Source organism: Melospiza melodia, chromosome 11 (assembly GCF_035770615.1).
Source record: "Melospiza melodia melodia isolate bMelMel2 chromosome 11, bMelMel2.pri, whole genome shotgun sequence".
Lineage (NCBI taxonomy): Eukaryota > Metazoa > Chordata > Aves > Passeriformes > Passerellidae > Melospiza > Melospiza melodia.
The window spans coordinates 5,684,842-5,699,155 of record NC_086204.1 but is presented as its reverse complement, the minus strand read 5'-3'; the positions used below and the strand labels follow the sequence as shown (position 1 = coordinate 5,699,155).

General features: G+C 43.1%; 2 protein-coding genes and 1 long non-coding RNA gene across 7 annotated transcripts in view; 2 read left to right on the top strand and 1 right to left on the bottom strand.

Moving 5' to 3' along the window:
- Positions 1–2,164, top strand: part of CCDC180 (coiled-coil domain containing 180) — a 29,542-nt gene extending 27,378 nt beyond the window's left edge. The window contains exon 38 of the mRNA XM_063165433.1: positions 416–2,164. Within this exon, the coding sequence (XP_063021503.1) occupies positions 416–547 (132 nt within the window). The 3' untranslated portion in view covers positions 548–2,164. The remainder of the gene's footprint in view (positions 1–415) is intronic.
- A 559-nt stretch (positions 2,165–2,723) lies between these two features.
- Positions 2,724–3,567, bottom strand: LOC134422767 (uncharacterized). Its single transcript, XR_010028927.1, has 2 exons — positions 3,073–3,567; positions 2,724–2,983 (listed from the first exon to the last, which is right to left on the bottom strand). It is a non-coding gene; the product is annotated as an uncharacterized LOC134422767 (long non-coding RNA).
- Positions 3,568–3,788: 221 nt separating this feature from the next.
- The window catches only part of RABGAP1L (RAB GTPase activating protein 1 like), a 228,623-nt gene continuing 218,097 nt past the window's right edge, over positions 3,789–14,314 (top strand). For 2 of the 5 annotated variants that reach the window (XM_063165422.1, XM_063165426.1), the window contains exon 1: positions 3,789–3,871. The gene's annotated coding sequence lies outside the window, so the exon portion shown is untranslated. Of the gene's footprint in view, positions 3,872–4,519; positions 4,829–5,257; positions 5,372–8,455; positions 8,475–14,314 lie in introns of those variants that run through there. The other 3 variants (XM_063165423.1, XM_063165424.1, XM_063165425.1) reach the window with 3 other exon arrangements.

Here is a 14,314-nt window from a genome sequence, read left to right as displayed (position 1 = left end):
TGCCTTGAGGTTTTTATGGTAGTCAACAAGTTTCTGTCTAGAGGAAACAACTTTTTAGCAGTTTTGTAATAGCTCAGTGGATACTTTTGAGTTAAGAAGTTCCAGCAAGAGCCTGAGTGTTGTCTTGAGAGAAGGCAACTCCTTACTCATAGGAACTAATGGAAGTGAGATGAAGGTCTAGCATTTTAACAAAATTTAAATATTGCCGATAATTCAATTTCAGAAATCTTTAAAAGGAACACAGAATGAACACAGCTAATAGTTAATTATTCATATAGTTCTGTTGCCAAAGGCAAAAAATAAATGGCCTCTATGCAGTCTTCTAACACAATGGATCAGGACCTGGATTTAGGCAAATAAAAATATATTTTGTCACTACTAATTTTGTCCTTAATTGTTGGGGTTTTTTATACAGAAATACAAAAGTAAAGTTGAACAGCTGTTTGCCCAGATCGAGGAAGAAAGTGCAGCTCAGCTGCTGGCAATTCAGCGTTGGAGTGATTGGTGGGAACAATCTGTCCGGAAGATAAAGAGACTCTACATCTGAGATCAGTCACATTTTGCTGAGCTTTGTTGGTGTAAATTGACAAATTTGTATGTATGTCACTGATATTTTTTATCTTATTAACCTGTTGCATTGAAAGAAGCTACATTTTGCCTTTTTGTTTGTTTTGCCATGTTACCACTTGTTTCTTCATATTCAGTCTTAAGACTACTACTATGCTCATCTTTACATAACCACCTAGTTTGGCTTACAGTATCACCTGTTACCATTCACATGTGTCTGTGCATGGGCACTTAAAGCATATTTATGAGCAGAGTTTACAGGATTTTGTTGCAGTTTTGCCCCTGAGAGCTGGTTTGGTCTGAAAACTCCCCAAGGCATGAATGAGAAAACTCCCCAAGGTGTGAAAGAGAACTATCCCTAACTAAGCACCCTTGCATCAAGGCCCCTGTGCCCAAGCATCTCTTCACAGAGACCTCTGGCTGGAGATAGCCAGCCTGGAAAAGATACACATTTTATGTTGTCTTGGATCAACAAGCTTTGACTTGCCTACCTTTCCCATTCCTTGCCTCTCCTCTCCTACCTTGTGTTGCCTACTGTTGCCTACCAGTTTCTCTCATTGCCATGCCTTGCCTGCCCCTCCATTGCCTTGCTTTATCTATCCCTCTTTTCCCTCGCCTTGCCTTCGCCTTGCCTTCGCCTTGCCTTCGCCTTGCCTTCCCTTGCCTTCCCTTGCCCTCCTTTGCCTTGCCCCTCTATTACCCCTTATTTCCTTGCCATGCTTTGCTCCTCCCTTGCCCCATTCTTTCCTCTCCCTTTTCCTGCCTTGTATTGACTTGCCCTTCCTATGCCACTCCCTTGCCTGGCTTTACCTTGCCTCTCTGACTTACCCCTCCTTGCCTTTCCCTGGCTCCATCTTGCCCCTCCCTTGCCTTGCCTCTCCATTGTGTTGCCTTATTTGTCCTTCCTTTGCCCATCCCTTACCTTGCCCTTCCTCTTCCTCTGCCTTGCCTGTCCTTGCCCCCCATGACCCCTCTACCCTTGCCCCTCCTTGCCTTACATTCACTTTCCTTTCTTTGCTTATCCCATAATCCACTCTTGTCTCACTCCACTCTTTCCTTTCCCTTGTCTTTCCTTGCCTAGCCCCTTCTTTGCCTTTCCCCTCCCTTGCCTTGCCTACCCCTCCATTGCCCTTTCTTGCCTACTTCTCCCTTGCCTTGCTGTCATTTTCCTTTCCTTGCCCCTACCTTGCCTTGCCTTGCTTTGCCTCTGCCTTGGCCCTTCTTTCCTCTCTGCTGCCTTGCCTTCCTATTCCCTCCCTCCTTTACCCTGCCTTTGCTTTCCTTCCTTTGCCTATCCCTTGCCTTGCTGACCTCCTCCCTTTATTTCTTTGCCTTGCCTTAACTTCCTGTTGCCTTTCCCCTCCTTGCCTTTCATTGCCCCTCTCTCGTCTGCCCTTGCCATGTTTTGCCCTTCCCTTGTTTGGCTTTTCCTTCTGCGTTTGCCTACCCCACCCCTCCATTGCATTGCCCCTCTCTGTCCTTCCCTTGCCCCTTTTTTGCCTCATCCTTTCTTGCCTTGCCTTGTTTAGATTTTCTGTTCCTCCTGTTTATTACCCACATTCGTACACCAGTGTGCAGTGCCTGGGTACTGTGCCAGGGCTACTCTCTTCTTATTATTATTTCTCTATTGCCATAGTCATTAAAATAATTTTCCTCCTCTCTCTGAATTCTTCTGATTTCCCCATGCTTTTGTGGTTTATCTGAACCTTTGGTGGGATAAAAGTAATCTGGAGGTAATTGAATTTACACCATTTATAGACAAATAGTAAGAATTCTTAAATGGGGAGCTGGCTAGAGAGTCTGGCTTTTCTTTTTTTTTTCTCCTGTGAAATGCTCTCCTTTGCCTGGTTGCCTGCTTGCCTTTTTTTATGACAGTTCAGCTCAAAAAAGACCATGTAACAAACAAACCTCTCGACCGTACTGACAAGAAAACAGCCTAAAATCAATGCCCACATGGGCAGTCTGGCTGTCCCAGGGGCAACAGGACACAGTCCACTGGCTTTTGTGCTAAAGTTGTTTTATTGAAGGCTGTGACCTGACATTCCTTAAGATTTTACTGAACCCATCTGAAATGGGGAGGACACAGACAAGCTGTATAGGTGCTGTGGGTAGTTTAAATGTAATTTGTTTCACACACAAGCCAACAAGACAAGCTGTTGTAATTTAAACATTTTATTTAAACATAAACAATGGTGATACTTAATTAAGCATAGATATTTACTTTTTAAATATTTGTTTAACCACACCAAACCACCAAGCAAACACAATCTACCCCACTTGGCAAGACCAGCGTACAAAATCGGAAGGCAAGCTTAATTCATTTTTGCCAAAGAGCACCATGATTTAGAGGTTGCTTCCATTGTCCTTCAGTTGTGGGCGAGGATTTTGACACATTTCAGTGCCTGCTGGATGCTTTCTGACAGGTGGGAGAGAAGCATTTATCAAAATTAGTGTGGGCAGCAGCAGAGGGGAGGATTCTGCCCCTCTGCTCAGGTGAGACCTCACCTCCCTCCAGTTCTGGGGTCCCAGCAGAGAAGGAACACGGACCTGTTGGAATATCCAGAGGAGGCACCAGGATGATCGGGGGATGGAACACTACTGCTGTCATAAAAGGCTGAGAGAGTTGGGATTGTTCAGCCCGGAAAAGAGAAGGCTTTGGGGTGAAGAGAATGCATTGTGGCCTTTCAGTACATGAAGAGAACTTACAGGGAGAATTTACTTGCAACAGCACGTAGTTACAGGACCCAGAAGAATTGCTTACCACTAGGGAGCAGGGTTAGATTGGATATTAGGAACGAATTTCTCCCTGTGAGAGTGGTGAGGCCCTGCCAGAGGTTCCCCAGAGAAACTGTGGCTGCCCCATCCCTGGAAGTGTCCAAGGCCAGGCTGGACGGAGCTTGAAGGAACCTGCTCTAGTGGAAGCTGTCCCTGCCCACGGCAGGAGGTGGATGAGATGGTCTTGAAGCCCGCTTCCAACCCAAACTATTCTATAATTGTGTCCCAGAGGGGCCGCACAAGCCAGCAAGCCGGGCCGGGCCGGCCGCGGAGCCGCACGCCTCCCGCACTCCCCGGGCTGCCGGCGAGCCTGTCGCAGCCGAGAGCGGCTGCCCGAGAGCGCCTGCCTCGCCGTCCCTCCGCCGTCCCTCCTTCCCTCCCGCCCTCACGCCGTGTCAGCCGTGCGCGCGCACCCGCCCGCCCTCTCGCCGCCGGAATGTGGGCGACGCTGTCCCGGCCCTGAGGCGGCTGCGCGGCCCCGCCGGGCTGGAGGCAGCGGCAGCGCGGGGAGGACGGCCCGGCTGCACCGGTGAGAGATCGCGACGCTGTCCCGGGCCTGCCCCGCCGGGCCGAGCGGGGCGGAGCGGGTGTCATGAGGGGCGCGGGCGGGGAGGTCGCCGCTCCTTCAGGAGAACGGGCGCGGGAGGAGAGGGAGCCGCCGGCCCAGCCCGTGTCACGGGGGATAGACAGATAGATCGTGCCCGCTGACCTGAGGTGGCTCCTCGCTGGCCGCGGGCCGATGGTTCCGCCGGTTCGTGTTATTTGGTGTTTGTCTGTGCGTGTGGAGTTCCCTGGGCAGTGGCGCTCCGGGAGGAGAGGAGCTGGAGCACAGGGCAGGATTTAAAAAATAAAGTTGTTTTCGTGGTCAGGAATGCGAGAGCGCTGTGGAAGCGCTCATCTCCCTGCCTCCTCCGCGGGAAAAGTGAAGTCACTTCCCAAGAGCCCGGGCTAGCAAACTACTGTCTTAAATTTGTGCGTCTGCATGCGTCAGTTTCATTCCGTTTTATTCAATTTCATTCAATTTCATCTACGTTATGTTTTGTTTTGGGCTGGTTGTCTGTTTCTTTCTTTTCTTTTTTTCCCCCTGGTTGTTTGTTTTCTTTCTGGTGGTTTATTTTTTTAAGCCCTTATCCACTCTCTCCCGACCGGTAAGCTGGTACAAAATTCTTGTCTTTAGATAAAAGTACTTGAAAACCTGCTATCACCACCTGAAGCAGGGACGGCAGTGAAGGAAATGGACTTGCTGCCTCTCCTCCTGGATAAGTTCCTGCAGTGTCGTGTGTACTTTGCTCCTGCTGTCACACTCAAAGCTGTGTTGCCACGAGTACTTGGTTTGATAGTGCTGTGAATAAGGACTATCCTACCACGTTTCACAGCTGTATCCATCCATCGTGTGGCTAAGAGGGGGGAAAAAAGATTCAAAATGTCAGTTCTTCTTTAAAACAGAGAAAAAAATCGAGTGACAATTAAGAAATAACTTGCTTAGGTAAGCATTGCTTCTCTCTCTCACTGTCATGCTCTAGTCTCATCACCACGTTTTTTTCAGCTAAAACTTTCAGAGGGGCAGGTGTGCTTTCAGTTTCCAGAGAGATGTCTTGTTGATGGTACAGGCAGCATTTTGTTACTCCTTTAAGTGCAGAAAAGGTGCTGTGGCTTTATTTAACCAAATCTCTATGATATAGGCCAAATCCTGACTGCCTATCAGACTAGCCTGCCTCCAGATTGTATGAAGGTTTACTGGGCCTATAAGGTTGGTTCTGCAAATTATGCCTCTGCCTAGGTTTTAAGTGGGATTGTAGCTAACTCTGTTTATGTGAGTTAGATGGTAATAATTATATGATTAATAACTTACTTTGTAGTTGAAACTTGAAAAGACTATAAATACAGTAAGCACAAATTGACTCCACTGTTGTAGGAATGCTGCGAGTGTCTGGAGGGGAACCAGCACCAGCTGATGAACCCCAAAACTCAGTGACAGAGCCTTCCACTACTTCCTTCTGTTTTAGGCAGAGGTGGAAAATCATGCTGGGTTAGTTTTGTTTTATTTATTTGATTTTTAATATAACTGCTTTTTCCTAAAAGGACTCAGGGGCTATGAACAGTTTGGCTGTACATATGAGAACTGTAAAAATTGCTCTACAGTGTTTTAAAATGGTTTCATTGAAATGTATTGATTTGTTAAAAATATAATTCAGTTCTTTAAAAAGTGATTCACAGATGAAGTTATGTGCTGTTAGTAAGGGGATTGCAAAAAGATCAAGTTTATAATGTGGCTCTCTTGTGTACCTGGTGTACTCCCTGGCATATCAAGACAGTTTGCGTTGTGGCTGCTCCTTCTCTTCTCTCATCAAAGGGACTTCCACAGTCAGGAAGTGAGTAGAAAGAACTAATCTGGTTAAAAGATGTACTTCTATTTCTTCTTTTTTTTTTGTTCCCTGAGGTACTCTGATTACAACAACTTCCTGACCCAGCTCACTTGCCCGGCCATGTGGACGTGGGCTTAGTCCAGAGGAAGAAGTTATGTTGGTAGGGGAGAGAGTGGAGAGTGTTGTGATGTCCTTAGCTGGGACCTGGCTTTGTGGTCACTGAGTTAATGGCAGAAGCCAGTGCTGCTGGAAGAACATACATTGTGGTGAAGATAGCAATGATAGTAAGGGTGGTGTCTCTTTTTTTTCTGCCAGTACTGTCTTACATTGATTATGAAGCCATGGTGTAATTTTTATTGGCTTTTGACAACATTAAATGGACTCAAAAGCCATCTATGTGTCTGTGTTCTTCTCTGGGCCCACAGAAATTGCTGTGGTTTTCTTCTTCTCTCTCCTTTGTTCATCTGTTCTGCTCTCTGATTTTTTTGGTGAGTTCTTAGTTTCAGGGAGTGATCTCGGCATTGTTAGGGGTTTTTGTAAATTTATTCTGCTCTAATTTAAAAATAATTAGTTGTATATTGCTATTACCTCTGCTATAATAGGAAGGCTATTTCAAACTTGACTGACCTTAGTAATTACACACTTTCTGATTTCTAGTTTAGATTAATTTGTCATGGGATTATACTCATTTTATGCACCCCATGGACTGATAGGTTTTATTGGCACTCTTCATCTTGGTATTAAAAAAAAAAAGGCACTTTTAACAAAAAGGATGCAAAAATGTGTGGAAATACACCATGGAAGGTTTGTTTGCTCTTTGGGCCACCAGCTGCACTAATCATTCCTGTAATAATTCTCAGCTTCTCCCCATGAATTTTAATCTTGACCTATTAAGTGAAAATTAAAATGCACATTTCAGGCATTAACATTGAGCTTCCTGAATGTGTCCTTTTAGTGAAGGTTAAGTTGTTTTCAAGTATATTTTGATAAGATGTGTTTTGTGAAATTCATACCTTTGGCAGTTTGTTCCAGTTTCAGTCTTACTCTGTTATTCTGGTACAGCTGTTGAAGGATCCATTATTGTAACCTGGATTGGTGAAGGCATTCTTTGTTCTCTGATGGAGTCCTAGTCCTTAAAAATGACTGACATGTTTGAAAATTATTTATTTCACCTTTTTTTCTGTATTCTTAACTTTAAAGAGAAACAAAACCAATGTGTAGATTATTAGAAAACCTCTGTGGCTGTTAAGGTGTTGATTTAAATTTGCTGTCAGGAGTGTTCCCAGAGGGGACTTTGTGATGCTGACAAACTAGTTTGTTGGGTGTGACTGTTTGTAAACAGAACATAAATACATAAATGGGGCACCAAAATCTGCTTAGTAAAATAGATTGCTCTGAAAGGTGAGTAAGGCCCTTGTGGTAAACATCTGTTAGATTGTGTCTTTCATGGAATATTTCTTATTCTTTGGAAAGAGTAGCAGAAGTGTCTTTCTAATGTTTTTAAGTGGTCAGAGGGTAAAAAGTAACTTTTACCACTTTGAGATGGGTCACAGCCATCTGCTTTCCTACTCTTGTCTCCCTGTATCATGAGCCAGAATACTGAAGAAAGTGTGGGTTTTTTTAGATCAAGTTAGCTTAAAAGTGCAGAATTTTTCTGATGCTGAAAACATATTCCCTGCTTGTGGGGGAAGCACAGCAGTACAAAGGGAAGAAGTTCTAAGGGCAAGAAGATAAGAGATATGTACATTTCTGTGTACAACACTGGATGTAGGCTGACTGTATGTACAGGAGAACTGGAGTTTTAAACACATGATTGAAAGTAATAAACTTGATGCAAAACCTGCTGAAGGAAAGTTTCTAATATAGAATGATTGGCAGGTCAAATAGTAAATTCCTAAAACAGTCATTTAGGTTGGAAGGGGCTTCTGGAGGTCATCTAATCCAGCTCCCTGCATATATTAAAGCAGGAATAATTTAAATAAGATCGTTCCAGCCTTTAACACCTTTCTGGGCAATCTGTTTCCACATTTGACTGCACTCAATGATTTTTTCTTTCCGCCCTCCCTCCGTTTAAGGTAGTTGAAATTTACTTTCCAACTTGTGTCTGTTGCCTCTTAATGTGTCAATGTCTATTATCCAGAAGAGTCCAGTTCTCTCTTCTGCAGCCTTTCATTAGAGAGCTGACAGTAAGGATTCTTTAGAGCTCTTTTCTTGAGCAGATTGTGCAAACTCAGTTCCATCAGCCTCTCATTGTACACCATGTGCTCCTGCCATCTGGCCAGCTTGGCCACTGGACGTGCTCCAGAGTGTCTGTGTGAGTCCTGCACCAGGGAGCTGCACTGCAGCCATGGGCTCACAGGTGCTCAACAGAGGGGACTGACCCTTCCCTGGACCTGCTGCCTGGACTCCTGCATCCAGCCCATGCTGTGCTCAGCTGCCTTTGCTGTGAGCATGTACTGGTGACTTGTTTTCACAGTTCTGTCTGCTGCGATCTCCAAATACTTTTCTGAAAAACTGAGTCTTTATCTAGTTTGTGTTCAGCCTGTCTTGTCACAGGAGGTTGTTCTGCCACTGATACAGGACCCACACATGCCTTCACTGAGCTTCACAAAGTCTTACTAGTGCCTTTCTCCAGCCTGGCCAGGTCTGAGTGGAGCTGACCACTCCTCCCACTTTGGTGTCATTGGAAACTTCCTGAGGATGCAGCCTGTCCCATCATCTAGATGATTCCTCAAGACATTGGGTGGTGCTGCTGGTTTCATCCAGGTAATCCCTAGGAGATGCCACTGCAACTGCTTGCGTGGAGCTTGGTACAGCTGTGGCTATTCTTTCAGCTCAGCAGTCCTGGCAAATTCCCAAACACCTCACTGCTCCCTTACCCCTGTCTCACCAGTTTGGCTGTAGGGATGCTGTGGGAGACTGTTGTTACTGGCCTTCTGTGTCCTGTGCTCTTCCATCCTCTGCTAAGCCAGACATCTCATTGCAGTAAGCTCTTGTGTTCTTCAGGCATCATCAGTCCTTGCTAAATCCATGGTGGCTATTCCCTGTCATCTTCCTGTGCTCCTTGAGCAGAGGGATGCCTTCCAGGAGGATTTGCTCTATAATCCTCTCATGGACGTAGGTTAGGCTGGCTGATCTGTAGTTGCCTGAATCCTCCTCCTTGCTCTTGAAATTGGTTGTGATATTTGCCTTTTTTCTGGTCAGAAGGAGCCTCTCACAGTCTCATGGCCTTTGAAAAGTGGTAGAGTGTGATAGCTCAGCTACACTGGCCAGCTCCCTCAGGCTTCTTAGATATAGCCCATCTGGTTACATAGATTGTATGTTTCCCATTTTCTGAAGTGCTTCCAAACTTCATCTTTCTCTTTTGGAGGGGACTTCTCACTCCAGCAGACTGCTACTGGGCTCAGGGGTCTGGAAGGCTTCTGAGTGGACCTTGCCAGTGAAAACTGGGGCAAAAAAGCTGCATGTATGTCATCCTTTTCCATGTACTTTGTTAACAGGTGACTTGTTCCACTGAGCACAGAGAGCACTTCTTCCTTACTTTTCCTTCTGCTGCCTATGTTGATTTTTCCTAATGCCATTCTAAACCTTATGTCTTTGGGCTGCTCTTGGGTAACTTCTCCAGCATCTGCCTGCTGGGTGCTTGTGAAGCAGAGATCAAAACTTTTCTATCTGTGAATAGGTAAAACTGTGAAATTAGTTGAAGTGTTGGTTAATGAATGATTCTAACCTCAGCTTGTTGTGGTTGAATGGAAGATTTCAGTTCCCCCTAAACAAGCAGCAAGCAGTATCACACTCTTGGATAAGGGGATAGGCCCTGTCTGAGATGCAGAGTGCAATTTGTACCAAGGAGACAAAGCAGTGAGTAAAATGATCCACAGCTCTTTTTTTTTTTTTAATTAATCTTCTTCCCTCATCACTAGAACAGCTAACTCCATGTAGAAATGTATGTCTTCAGTGTATGCCTTTCCCCTTTCATTGAAAAGGAGACGTCAATATTTAACAGCAAGATGGGTGGATAAATATTTGATGCCATCTGTACATAAATGCTTCCAGTTGGAATTAATTTAATTATTTTCTGTTGATGCATAAAACCATTTGAGAAATTATTGGGATAAACTAAAATTTTGGAAATTGAAGCATTTTTTATTCAAGATAAATAACGGGATGAGTTCTTGAGTTACAATTTGTGTAGACAGTCTGAAATTAAGTTCTTGGTTAGTTTAAACCCTCTGCATGTGCTTGATGTATCCTACAGTTTCCTGACTGGTGTAAGTGTGATTTGTACTGGTGTTCTGGTGATTCAGTGGTATGAAGGTAAAGCCTTGGGTATGTCACTTACTGGTGTGGCTGATCTGTCCAAATAGGGCTTTGGTATGGATAATATGGGGAATATTTTTCCTCTGTATAGACTAGAAATACCCTTTTTAGCATGGTTGGGAGTTCTGAGGTGTTTTCTGCTATAGTAGAAAGATTCTGGAGTTACACTTTGATGCGAAACAGTGCACATTAACTGTGGTAATTAATGGTAAAATTGTAATCTGCACATTTGCCTTCATGTGTGATCTTTCATTTTACATTAGGCTACTGGCAAACTTTTAAATAGTAAAGCTCATTACAAATGATGGTGGACAGCTTCCTGTCTTAATTGCTCAAATTCTTGCTATCTCCCATATGATCTCTAACTAGAGAAGAAAAGGTAAAAGGGCAGAGAAAAGGAAAGAGAAAGGTGTTTTTAGCAGCAGTAAACTGTCAGAACAGGATTTCAGTCAATGAGTGAATCTAAGAGTGGATCTTGAAGGCCATTTGCTAAATGGCTTAATAAGGTTTCCATGTCACTCTTGGGCTTAGAAGTGAAATATGTTGGTTTCTGTCATACAGTGTATCAGTGACACAGGTGAGGAATGAAATCAGTGTGAATGTGACTGACAACAAAGTCCTTTCTGAGCATATGCTATGAAACTTGTGCACTATTAATTCTTTTAATGAAAGGAGTCACTTTTGAGTAACCAGTCATGACCAATCCGTGGTCTTCTCTTGCAGGTAAATAAATAAACATGACTCTCAGAATGTCTCTTACATTTTGTGTGTGTGTGTGTGTGTGTATTTATTTATACTTTCATCACCAAAACCTCTGTATGTTGTGTTGCAAGGTGTGATGGTACAAGTTTCCAGAAGACACTTACTTAGTCATTATGGGATATTCTTGAGGTTACACTTCTTGTCAGTGGTAGGTGATGCTTAAACCTCTGACTTTCAGGGTGTTGGGCTAAGTTAGGTAGCTGTGCTTTCAGTTCAGGTATTGCTGACCTTTCTGATTAGGTCATATCTATTGTATGTACCTTAAGTCACACAGCCAAATTTTTTGGGGGTAGAAAGCAAATTGCAGATGCTGATCTGTTGGAGTTGTCCATGCATGTGACTTAATTCTTTGTTTTGGAAGGGAAAAGAATGGGAGTTGAGGCTTTGTGCAACAATCTTACTCAAAGGATTGACTTTTAGTGTAAATTAATTGTATAGTTAGTTTTGATAATCTTTGCTACTGTTTAGGGAAATGGATCCTGTTCTGGTAAATTGGATTTTTTTTTAACCAGAAATGAATTTCCTCTTCTGTTCCCTACAATGTTTATTTGAGAAGTAGTTATATTTGAATGCATTGCTTTTCTGCTGAGTAAAATTGCTCAGGAGGTGTTTGAGCTTCACAGTGGTGTAAGAGTGGCATGTTTCCAGGTGGGTTTGAATGTTTTGGTTACAAATTCTGTAGCAATCAGCCTTTTCTGAAGTTCCTTCAGTGGAAACCAGTTTAAAGAAGATAAATTTAAATATTTTGACTTGATCATTGCACTTTGCAGAGATCTGGTGTCTTGTTATCCTGTATTTCAGCAAAGTAAGACAGTTTGTACTTCAGTCATTTTAATCTTTTAATCTTACTTTCAGTAAGACCGTTTGTAGTACAGTAATTTGTACTTCTGTTGCCTATGCAAAATATTACTGTTTTTTCCTGAAATTTGACAAAATTATTTTGCTGAGATCCACAGATCTATTGCAGTGCACAAATTTGTAAAAATACAAATACCTATTTATACTTTCAACAAATACATTACAATTTAAAAGTATATATCTGTTATTTTTCTCTTTGTTTTCTAATTCTTTATTCTTGTCCCAAGATTTTAATTAAGGGCAAAGGCTTTACTGTGTGTTTTCAGTGCTCAGGCCTCTGCAGGCAAATCAGTGTGAAAATAAAATGCAAATATTCCTAGTCCATGGCTTTGTCTCTTCCTGTGTGTATTTAGATGCAAAATACAAGGTCCAGAATTTTAATTTAGAAGTTGGTGGAGAAATTTGGAGCTGACTAAAATTTGAAAATAATTAGAAAATAATTATTTTTTCTTTGTATTTAAATAAGATATTGGTGTTTTCCCCTTTATTAAGAGTTTGAATACTGCAAGCTGGTATTTTTTCCCTTAGAAGCTTGGAGGTTTTTTAATTGGCTGTTACTGAGAAACAAGTACTAGATTATATGATTTAGACTGACTAACCTGAAATGCATGTGGCAGGAAATGGATTTTTTTTTTTCATTCTGTAAACCCTTCATTTTACTTTGTTCCACTGGTGTATGCTTTCATAATTTCCTGTTATTTTGAAGAGAACTCTCAAATAACTGGTTGGTGGCAGTGCTGCATGGCTGCCCCTGGTGCTGGCTGCTGAGTTTGGTCTGTGTTCTGTGCATTGTTGTGCTCACTTTGGTGCTTGGTAGTGAAGTGTGATCTTAGCAGAGAAGGCAGGAAGATTTGCAGCTTTTTTTAAGGCCATTTTCCACCTCCTGCATCTTCCACATACTACTGAAATCTGGGTAGCCTTTCAGTACTTCTGCTTGAACTTAAGTGTTTTTGAGCACAGGAGTGCAAAACAGCAGTGGTGTCAGATGAGAAGTTTTTGTGTGTGCCAGCAGTTGTTTCTGGAGTAAAACTTAAGCTGGAACTTGGATCAGGCAGTCTGGTGACATTGGTCCCTTCTGTTTCTGTAGACAGTTTGTGTTTGCTCACAGAGGTACACTCATACCATAAGAGGTGTTTTTAACCCTGCTGTACTTGATGTTAATTGTTTAAAATTACTGTTGGCAGTCTAAACTCGCAAGAAGTCAGGAACTGATAACTGGAATTATTCTTGGACATAACTGTTAAACAATTCCGAGGAAACAAAAAGGAATGGAAGTCAGCAAATGATTTTTACATTGTTTTGAAGGTTAAATCTTAGTGTTTATTGCTATTAGATGTGGGTGAAAACTGTGAGGGGACAGAGGAAATGAGTTGATCAAAATGTCCAAGAAAATACTTTGTCAAGTTTTGAAATAGTAATGTGAAGTTGGAAGTTCTCCATAGTTTTTTTGAGTTATAATTTGCTTTTGACCCTTATAGCTTCTTCCCCTTTCTGATTCTTCTTTTCTTTCATCATATAGAGACATCAGTAAGTCAGACTGAACATAAAGGGGTCAGACTGAAATGTGATTCAGAATCGAGCTTTTGACAGTAGCCAGAGAAATAAAAGAGTGTAATAAGACCAATTTAAGTGATCCTTGTTCCAGCAGTCTCTCCCAGTTTCTCTCTCTGGCCTTTGTGATTCTGTTTTTTGTTATTTCTGGCAGTAGTTGAGCTCAGGGGTCTCACTGGGGAGTATGGAAAGAACAGGTGAGTTATTGTGCACATTGCCCAGGAAATTCATGTAAGGTGCCGCAGCAATTCTGCATTTGCACAGTGCAGTTGTGCAGTTAATTATCGTTGCTTTTGCTGGGGCTTCTGAACACCCCACTGGTAATTTGCACAGAGATGACTCTCACTCAGATGAGGGGTGGGATGCTGGTGCTCTTCTAGGTCACTCTTCCTATTCAGGTTAGTATAGGGACACAGTTTGGGGTAATTGGGAGTGGGGATGGCCCAGCCTCATCCCCAGTGGGTGCAGCTGTGAGCAGCAGGTGAGCAGCACTGACAGCAATGAGCCATGGAGTGCCCAGGGGCACTGAGCAGCCACCAAAGGGAGCAGAGGGCACACAGGTGCAATGCATCAACAGGAGGGGATGAAAGGTTGGGCTAAAGAACAAGAAAGGCACATGCTTGCAGCCCTCTGAAGTGGTGTGGTGGTGCTCTGTGTGGGCTGAAGCTTTCTGGTATTGTATGGTGGTACTCTGTGTGTCCTGGCTGTCCTGACTGCAACATGTGCTGTGACAGGTTTGGATTCCTTGCTTTGAACATGGTTTGCTTGTTCCATGGGTTTGTTCCTGGCAGGGCAGCACTGCTCTCTCTGGCTCTGAGGCTGGTTGAGACACTGCCTTTGGTAGTTGCAGTCTCTTAACTGTGTGTTTGACCTTTCAGTAGCAGCTTGTCCATAACTTAACACTCTTAACTTAAAGAGAGGGGTGGGATGCTGAAAGTAAGGCTGTGGAAAGGACAGGCTTATATAACCACTTCTTAGAGCATGGCCTTTTTGTTTGACCATTTCACCTTTCTGTGATTATTTTTTACTTTTAGATTAGCTGCCTTTGACTTTGTTTCCTTAAGTAAAAGTATTTTGTGGGAGTATTCAGTATGTAAACATGGATAGTAAGCTTT